The following is a 13,453-nucleotide window of genomic DNA, read 5'->3' on the forward strand; positions in this document are numbered from 1 at the left end:
GGAGTAGCCATACTTATATCAGACAAACTAGATTTTAAAATAAAGACAGTAATAAGACATGAAGACAGGTATTATATCATAATTAGGGGGCCTATCCATCAAGAAGATCTAACAATTGTAAATACTTATACAGCCAATTTAGGAGCATCCAAATATATAAATCAATTAATAACAAACATAAAGAAACTCATTGATAATAATATATCAACAGTAAGGGACCCTTAACACCCCAGTTACAACAATGGACAGATCATCTAAGCAGAAAATTAACAACAAAACAATGTCTTTGAATGATACACTGGAGTGGATGGACTTAACAGATACATGCAGAACATTTCATCCAGAAGCAGAAGAATACATATTCTTCTCAAGTGCATATGGAACTTTCTCCAGAATAGATCATTTGCCGGGTCACAGATCAGCCCTCAACATGTACAAAAAGACTGCAATCATACCAGGCATATTTTTAGACCACAACACTATGAAACTTGAAGTCAACCACAAGAAAAAATTTAGGAAGACCACAAACACATGGAGGTTAAAGAACATCCTACTACTAAAGAAGGAATAAGTTAACCAGTAAATTAAAGAAGAAATTTAAAAAGTACATGTAAGCAAATGAAAATGAAAACCAACATCCAAAACCTTTGGGATGCAGCAAAGGCAGTCCTAAGAGGAAAGTATATTGCAATACAGGCCTACATCAAGAAGCAAGAGAAGTCTCAAATACACCATCTAACCTTACATCTAAATGATCTAGAAAAGGAAGAGTAAATAAAGCCTAAAGCCAGCAGAAGAAGGAAAATAATAAGGATTAGAGCAGAAATAAACAATATAGAAACAAACAAAAAAACAGTAGAACCGAACAATGAAACTAAGAGCTGGTTCTCTGAAAGAATTAATAAAATTGATAAACCAAACTTCTCAAAAAGAAAAGAGAAAGGACCCAAATAGGTAAAACCACAAGTGAAAGAGGAAATCAACACCACAAAAGTACAAACAATAAGAGAATATATGAAAAATTATATGCCAACAAACTGGGCAATCTGGAAGAAATGGACAAATTTCTATTAGCATACTAACCACCAAAAATGAAACAGGAAGAAATAGAAAACTTGAGCAGACCCATAACCAGCAAAGAAATTGAATCAATAATCAAAAATTTCCAACAAACCAAAGTCCAGAGCCAAATGGCTTCCCAGGGGAATTCTACCAGATATTTAAAGAAGAGTTATTACCTATTCCTCTCAAATTGTTCCAAAAAATAGAAATGGAAGGAAAACTTCCAAACTCCTTCTATGGAGCCAGCATTACCTTGATTCCAAAGCCACACAAAGGGCCCACTAGAAGGAATTGCAGGCCAATATCCCTGATGACTATGGATGCACAAATTCTCCACAACATACTAACAAATCGAATTCAATAGTACCTTAAAAGGTACCTTAAAAGAATTATTCACCACAATCAAGTGGGATTTATTCCTGGGCTGCCGGGTGGTTCAGTATTTGCAAATCAACCAATGTGATGCACCCCATTAATAAAAGAAAGGATAACGAATCATACGGTCCTTTCAATAAATGCAGAAAAAGCATTTGACAGAATATAGCATCCATTCTTGATAAAAAGTAGGTATAGATGGAACATACCTCAACATCAGCATAAAGGTCATATAGAAAGGACCTGCAGTTAATATCATCCTCAATGAGGAAAAACAGAGCTTCTCCTCTACGGTCAGGAACAAGACAGGGACGTCCGCTGTCACCATTACTATTTACCACTGTCCTGGAAGCCTTAGCCTCAGCAATCAGACAAGAAAAAGAAATCAAATGCATCCAAATCAGCAAGGAAGAAGTCAAGCTTTCACTATTTGCAGATGACATGATACTCTACATAGAAAACCCAAAAGACTCCACCAAAAAAATTGCAAATATACACGAATTCAGCAAAGTCATAAGATATAAAATCAATGTACAGAAATCTGTTGTGTTTCTGTACACCAATAATGAAGCAGCAGATAAAGAAATCAAAGAATTGATCCCATTTAGAACTACACCAAAAACCATAAGATACCTAAACCAATAGAACACTTATTAAAGAACTTGAAGAGGACACAAAGAAGTGGAAAAACATTCCAGGCTCATGATTGGAAGAACAGACATTATTGAAATGTCTATACTACTCAAAGCAATCTACACATTTAATGCAATCTCTGTCAAAATGCCACCAGCATTCTTCACAGAGCTAGAATAAACAATCCTAAAATGTGTATAGAACTAGATAAGACCGGGGCGCCTGGGTGGCGCAGTCGGTTGAGCGTCCGACTTCAGCCAGGTCACGATCTCGCGGTCCACGAGTTCGAGCCCCGCGTCAGGCTCTGGGCTGATGGCTCAGAGCCTGGAGCCTGTTTCCGATTCTGTGTCTCCCTCTCTCTCTGCCCCTCCCCCGTTCATGCTCTGTCTCTCTCTGTCCCAAGAATAAATAAACGTTGAAAAAAAAAAAAAAGTAAAAAAAAAAAAAAAAGAACTAGATAAGACCACGAATAGCCAAATCAATCTTGAAGAAGAAAACCAAAGCTGGAGGCATTACAATCCTGGACTTCAAGCTGTATTACAAGGCTGTAGTCATCAAGATAGTATGGTACTGGCACACAAACAGATACATAGATCAGTGGAACAGAAGACCCAGAAGTGGGCCCACAACTATATGGTCAACTAATCCTCAACAAAGCAGGAAAGAATATCCAATGGAAAAAAGACAGTCTTTCAATAAATAATGCTGGAAAAACTGAACAGCTACGTGGAGAAGAATGAAACTGGACTGCTTTCTTACACTATACACAAAAATAAATTCAAAATGGAAAGACCTAAATGTGAGATAGGAAACCATCAAAATCCTAGAGGAGAACACAGACAGCAACCTCTGACATCGGCCATAGCAACTTCTTACTCAACACATCACTGGAGGCAAGGAAAACAGAAGCAAAAATCAACTATTGGGACTTCATCAAGTTAAAAAGCTTCAGCATAGTGAAGGAAACAACCCACAAAACTAAAAGGCAGTCTACAGAATGAGAGAAGATATTTTCAAATGACATATCTGACAAAAGGTTAGTATCCAAAATCCATAAATTGTTGAGTATGAGTTTTCATACTCAACACCCAAAAAAAACCCAAATAATCCAGTGAAAAAATGGGCAGAAGACATAAGTAGACATTTTTCCAAAGAAGACATACAGATGAGTAACAGGCACGTGAAAAGATGCTCAACATCACTCATCATCAGGGAAATACAAATCAAAACCATGAGATACCACCTCTCACCTGTCAGAATGACTAAAATTGACAACACAGAAAACAACAGATGTTGGCAGGGTTGTGGAGAAAGAGGAACCCGCTGACACTGTTGCTGGGATTGCAAACTGGTGCGTCCACTCTGGAAAACGGTATGCAGATTCCTCAAAAAGCTAAAAATAGAACTACCCTACGACCCAGCAATTGCACTACTAGGTATTTACTCAAAGGATATAAAAATACCGATTCGAAGGTATACACGCACCCCGAGGTTTATAGCAGCACTATCAACAATAGCCAGACTGTGGAAAGAGCCCAAATATCCATCGGCTGATGAATGGATAAAGATGTAGTATACATCTACGATGGAATATTACTCAGCCATCAAAAAGAATGAAATCTCGTCATTTGCAATGACATAAATGGAGCTAGAGTGTATTATGTTAAACAAAATAAGTCAGCTAGAGAATGACAAATACCATCTGATTTCACTCATATGTGGAACTTAAGAAAAAGATGAACATATGAGAGGCAGATTTAAAAAAGAGAGTGAGAGGGAAACAAACCATAAGAGACTCTTAAAGATGGAGAACAAACTGAAGGTTGATGGAGGGAGGGGGGTGGGGGATGGGCTCTATGGGTGATGGGTATTATGGAGGGCACTTGTTATGATGAGCCCTGGGTGTTGTATGTAAGTGATGAATCACTGAATTCTAGCCCTGAAACCAATATCGCACTGTATGTCAACTAACTGGATTTAAATGAAAATTTGAAAAGAAAACGAAAGATAAGATTATACCTCATCAGAACATGTTTTCCGCAGCGATGTTCTAAAATAAAATCATTACTCTGCCAAACAAACACAAAAAGCACAAAACAAAAAGCCATCCCATGAGGATTGGGTAAGTAAACTGTGGTACGTCCACACAACGGAATGTTTACTCAGTGCTAAAAAGAGATGAGCTCCCAAGCCATAAAAAGACGTGGAGGAAATTGAAATTCATGTTACTAGGTCAAGGAGACTTATCTGAAAAGATATGTGCATTCTAACTATATGACATTTTAGAAAAGACAAAACTAGAGAAACAGTATAAAGATCGGTAGTTGCCAGAAGTTTAAAAGGGGGGATGAATCAAAGGAGCACAGAGGATTTTTAGGGCAGTAAAAACGACACAGTGTGATGGATACACGCCGTGATCCCTCTTCCAAACCCAAAGAATGTCCAACAGCAAGAGTGGGCCCTAACGTACCTATGGACTCTGGGCGGTAGTGATGTGCCGATGCAGGTTTATTGACGATAACGGACAGTGGGTGCCGGGTGTAGGTAGTGGGGGAGGCTGTGCATGTGTTAGGGACAAAAGACATATGGGAATCTCTGTACTTTCTGCTCAGTTTTGCTGTGCCCTGCTCTAAAAAAATAAAGCCTATTTTTTTAAAAAACGCACCTACAGGGGCGCCTGGGTGGCGCAGTCGGTTAAGCGTCCGACTTCAGCCAGGTCACGATCTCGCGGTCTGTGAGTTCGAGCCCCGCGTCAGGCTCTGGGCTGATGGCTCGGAGCCTGGAGCCTGTTTCCGATTCTGTGTCTCCCTCTCTCTCTGCCCCTCCCCCGTTCATGCTCTGTCTCTCTCTGTCCCAAAAATAAATAAACGTTGAAAAAAAAATTAAAAAAAAAAAACGCACCTACACAGTACAGTTATAAAAATGTGTATCATAGTATACTGATACCGCACACAAGTGGAAACATCTCAAAATAGTGCAGTCCCTCAGAGTGAGCTAGCAATCAGGTCTGAAGCTCAAAAAAAGAGGCGCTGAAGGGGGCATTAGGAAGATGTGATAGACTTTATGCCTTCTGAACATACAAAGTGAGAATCTACTATGCCCAGGTCCTCTTCTAGGTGCTGGAGATAGCAGGGTGAACAAAACAAAGGTCCTGTGCCCACGGAACTTCTGTTCCAGTTGAGGAGACAGCCAATGCACAACAATCCTGGCCAGTGCTATGTCAGGTATGGTTAGGAACCATGGATGAAGTAGCCTCAGGGGCTCATGAGTTGTTGGCCTGAGCGGAGAGTTGTTCTGATAAGTATAAGGCAGCTGGGGAAGTGCCATTTGAGTCTAGGCATGCATGACATGAGGGGCGGAGCAAAGCGTTGCAAAGGTCCTGAGGCCTTTCCTCAAGGACAGCTGTGAGCAAGTGAGGAGGATGGGGAATGGGCTCAGATGCCCTGTTCGGGTAGAGCCTGGTGAGTCAGAGTAAGACTCGAGATTTTATCCTAAGGATGATATGAAGTCATGAGACGATCTGGAGCAGGGGAGGAACATCATCTGGCTTACGCCGTAGAAGAATCTTTTACGCCGTCGAAGGATCTTTCTGGCTGTGTATGGAGAATAGATTTAACAAGGCAAGTTAATAGACGCAGGAAGTTCAGCTGAGAGCCGGGGCATTAATTCGGGTGAAAGATGACGGGCATCTCAACTAGGGCAATGGCAGCAGAGGTGGTGGAAAGCAGTCTGATTTGGGGTGTTTTTTTTTGTTTGTTTGTTTTCAACGTTTATTTATTTTTGGGACAGAGAGAGACAGTCGAAGAAAGTGAGACCCCCAAAAATGTAAATAACTCTCACGAGGACCCAGAGCCTGTATTACTCAGAGCAATGCTCATTACCCGCTGAAACAAATAGTTCCCGAAGCTAACAGGTTTATAACCGGATGCATGTTGCTTGCTCATGTCACGTCTGACTCAAGTCTCATAGCTCTCTTGAGGGGCTCTCCTCCAAGGCTGGCTCTGGGGGCTCTGGGCTCCTTTCTGGTGGGTCTCCGCCATCTTGGAGTCTTTTGTATCCTGTTGCGTGGACAGGAGTGAAGTCAAGGTCTAGGCTTCAATTCTACTCACCAAACAAGTCACATGACCCCACCCAGATGCGAGAGAACTGGGAAACGCATTGCTGCTGTGTGTCCAAAGGAAAATGAAACCAGTTTGCACCAAGAGGATAAGAAGCCGAACATCTTAAAATGACGAGGGTTGCTTCACCTTGTGGCAAAAGTGGGAAAGAACTGGAAACCGATACTGTCAACCAAGGTATGACTCTTTGAGCCTCCACGGAAGGAATGGAAAGTTCAGTCTCCCCTCATCTCTTGGGCCTGTGTGAAGAAGGAAGTCAGTGGAGCAGCCAGAACTCCTGTGGACGGAGAAATTGACGGAAAGCCGGGGGGGGGGCTCTCCAGGTGGTACCAAGCAGTGAATGGTAAGGATGTTGGAAGCCCTCAGAATGTTCCAGCTTCCTCACTTCCAACATATCAGTGAAACCTTCCTTGGCTTCTTACTCCAGCTGGGCTGGCGAACCCCATGTTTCCCACAATCCCTGTCCTGTCCTGCCTCAGAGTTTTACTCCTGCAGCGTCTGTCTAAATATCCTTGCAGCCAAGGGGAAGTTTCCCACTAAGTGATCTAAGCAGAGGTCCCTTCCTAATCCACCCCATGACATGGGGCTGCCCAAAAGGCCCATGAGGAGTGGAACATTTGGCTGTTTTTTTTTTGTTTTTTTCAAATGAGCAATAAATTCCAGGTAGCTTGCTGAGTCAGGTAGCACTGTTTGGAAGTGTGTGCTCGTGTTCAGGCAGGGGCCAGCCCGGCCAGCTCAGGAGCCAGCAGCTCCACAGCAGGCAGGGAGCGCTCAGGGACAGACGGCCACAGGGACAGCTCAGGGATGGACCAGGGAGATAGCTCAGGGACAGATGCCATAGAGGGACAGCTCAGGGACAGACAGCTGCAGGGAGAACTGAGGGACAGACGGCTACAGGGGGCACAGCTGAGGGACGGATGGCCGCAGCAACAGCTCAGGGATGGACAGCCACAGGGAGACAGCTCAGAGACAGATGGTTACAGGGAGAGCTCAGGGACAGACGGCCACAGAGAGAGAGAGATCAGGGACAGACAGACATTCTCTCATAGCACAGGGCCCTGCCCGTGAGGCAGTTTCTCTCTAGTAGAACTGAAGGGAGGGCCTGATATGTATTCCCTTCTCTCCTAACTTTTAGCTCCTACTCTCATACCCTGTCCCCAGGCAAATGGTGATGAGATTTAGGCTTTTAGATAAGCCGCTTATTATATAATTCCCAGTGAGAGAAAATGTGACAATTTCTCCTCTGTGTCAGAGATTTTGCTTTGCCCGCGGGGTCTTCATCACTAGGAAAATGTCATTACGTGACAATTGGATTTGACAGGCAGAAAGCCTCTCAAGAAAGTCTGGCTTTCAGGGGGCGTTTGAAACTAAGACCTAAACTACAAACATCCTCTCCCATGAGCAATGTCTAGAAGCTTCTTACAGGCCATCAGGAACAAACCAACCCCGGACGTCTTTACAAAGCACCCGTTTTAGGTTAGAAAAGAAAAGAGCAGTGATTTGCAGACTAAATGTGGGAAGTGGCCGGGAGCTTACTGGTTGGAGGCAAGCAAGGGGCAGATTCCTGAACTCTGGCTCCCCTCTCACGGGACGAGTCATTTAGCCTCGTCTTCAAGGGAGATCATGACGGTGCCTACCTTGCAGAGTCCTCGCGCTGTGGAGGTAAAGTGTTCAGCACAGTGCTGGGTGTGGGGTTGGAGTCGGTTTGCAGATCTTTGTCACCTCACACACTGGTTTTCACTCGGGTGCCCTCAGGAGCCCTCCGCCCCAGCTCCTCAGGCAACTGTATCGTTTTCTTTCATCGCCTTAGATGTGGGCATTCTGCTGTAAGCTTTCTTGAACAAACGGGTCTTCATCGTCAAAGATAATAGTTGGTGGGGCGCCTGGGTGGCTTTGTCAGTTGAGCATCCAACTCTTGGTTTCGGCTCAGGTCATGATCTCACGGTTCACGAGTTCGAGCCCCTCGTCGGGCTCTGCGCTGACAGTGTGGAGTCTGCTTGGGATTCCGTGTCTCCTCTCTCTGCCCGTCCTCAGTGTGCCCGTGCTTGCATATTCTCTCCCTCCCTGTCTCTCTCTCTCTCTCTCAAAAATAAATAAATGATCATGTAAAAAACCAAGAATGCTAATTGGAGAACCACCAACCTGAGTTCCAATTAGAGTGGGGTGGGACACTAGATGACCCCAAAAGCCTTCCGGCTGCAAACATCTGGGAAATGTAGATGAAATGTACAAAGCGTCCGAAACACAGAGTGTGTAAGAAAGTAAGAGAAATGATCAACACCACAAATAGAGAAACTGAACGCCAGAAGGGTACGACGAGAGCGCAAGTATGGGAAGCGGGAGGCAGGGGGTCGCCGGGTGCTGGGGAGGGGAGAGCGAGAGGTGGGAGAACGGCGCATCCTGATAATCCAGGAGCGTGGGTTTTAATGCCCAGATGGGAACACAAGACCAGGACATGGGTCCTTCTCAAAGAAACAGCTACATGTGAAATAGCTGCGGTAATTGATGACACAACTGGGCCACTAAGCAAGTCCCAGCAAACACTATCCTCTCCCGTGAGCTGATACCACATAGACTATGCTCTCTTACCCCCGTGAATTTTAATAATAAATAGTAAATAAGTAAATATTTAATAATAAATATTTAGTAATAATAAACAACATCTCCAAAAGCACCCCGTGCATTTGCAAATTTGAAGACATACTTGTAAATAACATAGGTGTCAAAGGAGAGATCATACTGGAAATTGGAACATGTTTAGAGTGAAACTCACGGTTAACATCTACATGCATGGGAAACAGCTAAAACAGTATTTTGCAAGAAGTGCTATAGCTTTAAAGGCGTGTATTAAGGAGGAGGAGGAAAACCAACAAGCTCAATATTCAATTCAAGGAATTAGAAAAATAAAATAGAGTAATATGGAAAATCGACAGGAGCATATAAATGATCCTAGTAAGACTAAAAACTGATACAATGGAAAACAAAGTGATAGTAGAAGAAGCAAACCAAAAGCTGGTTTTCTGGAAAGACTAGTAAAATCGGCAAATCTTCGAGCAGGGTTTATCCAGGAAAAAAAGAGAGACAGAGAAGAGAGTCACAATAAAAAGAATGAAGACAAGGTCATAACTATAGAGGCAATAGAGGGTTTTTTTTTTTTTAACACTACATGACAACAATTTTAGGACAATAAATTTGAAAATTTACCTAAAACGAACAACATCCCGGGAAAATATAATTCACTAAACTGACTCAAGAAGAAATAAAAAACCCGAGTGATGCCAATGTTATGAGTTGAATTGTATTTCCCTGAAAAGCTATATTTAAGTCTTAACCTGTGGTGCCTCCGAATGGAACCTTACTTGGAAAATTGGTCTTTATGGAAGTAGTGAAGACGAGGTCATGCTGAAGTGGGCCCCTAATCCAGGACGTCTGCGGTTCTTTCAAGAAGATGGCCGCGTGAAGACACAGACACATGCCGGACACTATGGGACACTGGAGGTGGACATTGCAGCCATGTGTAGACAAGGCAAGGAGCAACAGGGATCCCAGGTCATCACCAAACCCCAGGAGAGAGGCATGGAAGAAATTCTTCCTCGGAGCCTCCAGAAAGAACCACCCCTGCTGACACCTTGATTTCAGACTTCTGACCTCCACAACCGTGAAAGAATGAATCTCTGGGGTTTTAAAGTACCCAGTTTGTGTTCCTTTGTTACGGCAGCCTTTGGAAACAAATACAACCAATAACCACTGGAGTCATTGACATAATAGTTTAAGATCTGGGTGGGGGCGCCTGGGTGGCTCAGTTGGTTGAGCGTCTGACTTCGGCTCCGGTCATGATCTCATGGTCTGTGAGTTCGAGCCCCGCGTCGGGCTCTGTGCTGATGGCTCGGAGCCTGGAGCCTGCTTCGGATTCTGTGTCTCCCTCTCTCTCTGCCCCTCCCCCGTTCATGCTCTGTCTCTCTCTCTCTCTCTCTCTCTCTCTCTCTCTCAAAAATAAATAAACATTAAAAATAAAATAAAAATAAAATCTGTGTGTGTGCCTGTGAGTGCACACACCCGCACACACACACACACACACACACACACAGTGATCCATTTCAGCCTCATCACATAGACACGTCGTAAACTGAGGCCCCGAGAGATTGCCTATTCAGAACCCCCAACAAGATGGTGGTAGCAATGGCTGGGGTAGTGATGGGTGGGCATCCAGAGTGTAAATAGACCCCAAGCACTCTAGTGACAACACTAGGCTCTGAATTGGGACAGTCAGCCCCTGTGCGCTTTTCATAAGCTCATTTTCTCTTCCCAGGTGCCTCAAGGTGATGGAAAATTAATTCTCTATCCCAGTGGGATTGTCTTCCAAATTCTCTTTCCTGATGAATCGGGCCAAATACAGTATCCACCGAAGCCCAGGGACACTCATACTGACACATGTGACACCTAAGAAGTTTGTGGTTTGGGGCTGGGGCATGGGTTTTCCTGAGCCCTGCGTCCTCTGCAGGGCTCTCTGCCTTTCCTGGGGGTCCCAAGAGGGTGCTTGTGCCTTAACTGTCTTCCAGCTATCCATCAGGAAAGCTGGCTATGCTCATCCTCAGCACAAAACAGAGAAAGTTCATATATATCATTCTAGAAGACAGTGAAGAAGGTTGTGTCCGGGCCCTTATCAACAACTCCGGCCATGCCACCTTCTACGATGAAAACAAAGCAATCTGGTAAGTTTGGGTCATGAGAGCCACACACCCCTCCCCAAGGAGAAGCAGTGTGGTTAAGGTTTGATTCCCAGGCTGCACATCTGTCCTCCCGCACTGGGTAAGTCTCTCTCTCTCATTCGCTTGTGAATTTGTTTCTCCGACTCGCACATGTTGCAAAGGGGACGATGGGTATCGTGAGGGCAGCAAGGCAGGTCCCTGGCCTCAGGGAAGGCACTCTGTCCTTGGTGCCATTGCTTCCTCGTGCGTGAAACAGCGACCACAGACTCACAGTGACCCCTTCCACGGGCTGTATCTCCTCCATGCTTCTTGAGAGTCAAACCTGGTGACAATTGCCTTAGAAAGACCCAGTGCCCCTCTGTTCCAGGTGGCTCAGAGAGGAGGGCGTGGTGAGTGCTTTGGAGTCTCATGTATTGTACACAAAACCAAACTTCTAAATATCTCAGTGCAACTGAACTTAAGTTTCCAATTTAAAAAACAATTTTTTTTTTTTACATTTGATTCATTTTTGGGAGAGAGAGGCAGAGACAGAGCACAAGCGGGGGAGGAGCAGAGAGAGAGAGGGAGACACAGAATTGGAAACAGGCTCCAGGCTCTGAGCCATCAGCCCAGAGCCTGACGCAGGGCTCGAACTCCCGGACCGCGAGATCGTGACCTGGCTGAAGTCGGACGCTTAACCGACTGCGCCACCCAGGCGCCCCCCAGCCTTGGTTTTTAAGAATATTTTCTTACATATTCTTTAAGTTTTTTTTTTTTTTTAAATTTCTGTGTGTTTGGGGTTTTTCTCCTTTCTTTTTCTCTTTGAGTTTTTTTTTTAAGTTTGTTTATTTATTTTGAGATAGAGAGGGAGGGGCAGAGAGAGAGGGAGAGACAGAATCCCCAACAGGTTCCACACCATTCATTAGTGCAGAGCCTAGATCTCATGAACTGTGAGATCATGAACTGTGAGATCATGACCTGAGCTGAGATCAAGAGTTGGACACTGAACCCACTGAGCCACCCAGATGCCTCATTTCCTCGTTGACAACTTTGTTCTCAGAGGTATCTGCCTTGCCCTGGGGGCCTTTTGTGCAGAAATCAATGCCTCAAAGGTAGAAGAAGTTACTGGATGCTAAGTAGCGGGGCAAGAAACTCAGCCAATTCTCTCAGATCATTACCTGGTGACATTCATTAGGGCCTCTTGTCCCCAGTGACACTCGCTTGCAAGGCCAGAAGAGACCTTAGGGAAATCTAGGAACTACTTTTATTTTCTTGATGAAGAAACTTAGGCTCAGAGAATATACGTGGCTTGTTCAGGGACATAAATAAAATTACGGGCAAAAAAAGTTTTAGGACATTTGACTCAGCCTCACATAAAGCATTTCTAAAAATTCTCCAATAAGACAGGCAAGAGATAACCACATCTTATCCGGGTCCAAAACCCAAAGGGAAGAATGATGTGCACACTGGGGAAGGGCTGACCCCCACCTTCTGGATTCACATTCTGTCCGTCTGGGGTGGGGCCTGAAGATCTGCATTCCTTAAAAGCTTCCCAGGTGACTGTGCGGGGCGGTGGGTGTGGGAGCCTCCAGGCCAGGAGGGAGGAGAAAGGGAAGGAGGCAGGGGAGGGGGGCAGGCCTGCATTCGCCACAGGAGAGGCTCTGCCCCCGTGCACAAGGGCCCAGCGCCATGGTTACCTTCTTGGTCTAGGTTGAGCCTGAGCCAAAACCTGGGCTACTACTTCCCCAAAGGCAAATACCAGAAGGCCTGGAACTGGTGGAATCTGAACCTGCACGTCCACGCGCCGCCCGTCCAGTCCATCTCCTTGAAAATCAACCCGTACATCAAAGTACAAATAAGGAGCCAGGACAAGATCACCTTCTGCTTCAACCACCAACAGAAGCACATCCGCTTAAACCTGGGCACCAAGTACAAGGTAAGGTCTCACCTCCCTCTGCCAGGCTGCTGCCCGCCGGTCCAGGCCACCGGCCTCTCTCTGGGCCACGTTCGGCATCTCTGCAACCGACGGAGAACCGACACGGCCACCTTCGCTCACCTGATGCTTGACCACAACAGAAGCAATCAGTCACTTCCGAGCCCTTGAGACTTGGAGCCGAGGAGCCGGACAGCCTCAAAGAGCTCAGACGAGAAAGCAAAGGTGTCAACATTCAGTAGTTCCCCTGACACGACAGCCCCGTCACTTGGCAGGGACAGACACAAGGGGGAAACCTACGTTCCCAGTCCTGCCGTGGGTATCCTCATCTCTCCTCCCCAAACCACTCATCTTGAAACAAATGAGCACCGGGGAGTTGAGGGTGTGCCGCCCAAGTCGGGCAAGAAAGTAGCCAGATGGATTCGTGTCCTCGGGCTGCCATAGCAAATTACCACAAATCGGGTGGCTTACAACAGGAACTCACCCTCACAGCCCTGGGGACTAGAGGTCTGAAATCCAGGTATCATCAGGGCCACGCTCCCTCCGCAGGCTCTCGGGGAGAGTCCCTCCTTGCCTCTCCCAACTTCTGGTGGCCCCCGGCATTCGCTGGCTTGCTACAGCATCGGTTCAACCCTCCACCCTCA

General features: G+C 45.3%; 1 protein-coding gene across 3 annotated transcripts in view; it reads left to right on the forward strand.

Annotated features, from left to right (window-relative positions):
- The window catches only part of ERICH6B (glutamate rich 6B), a 54,276-nt gene that overhangs the window by 38,986 nt on the left and 1,837 nt on the right, over positions 1-13,453 (forward strand). Inside the window, exons 10-12 of one of the 3 annotated variants that reach the window (XM_019826676.3) lie at positions 10,498-10,583; positions 10,748-10,900; positions 12,587-12,812. In XM_019826676.3, coding sequence (XP_019682235.3) covers positions 10,498-10,583; positions 10,748-10,900; positions 12,587-12,812 — 465 coding nt within the window. Of the gene's footprint in view, positions 1-10,497; positions 10,584-10,747; positions 10,901-12,586; positions 12,944-13,453 lie in introns of those variants that run through there. The other 2 variants (XM_045053212.1, XM_045053211.1) reach the window with 2 other exon arrangements.

This window comes from Felis catus, chromosome A1 (genome assembly GCF_018350175.1).
Source record: "Felis catus isolate Fca126 chromosome A1, F.catus_Fca126_mat1.0, whole genome shotgun sequence".
Taxonomy (NCBI): Eukaryota; Metazoa; Chordata; class Mammalia; order Carnivora; family Felidae; genus Felis; species Felis catus.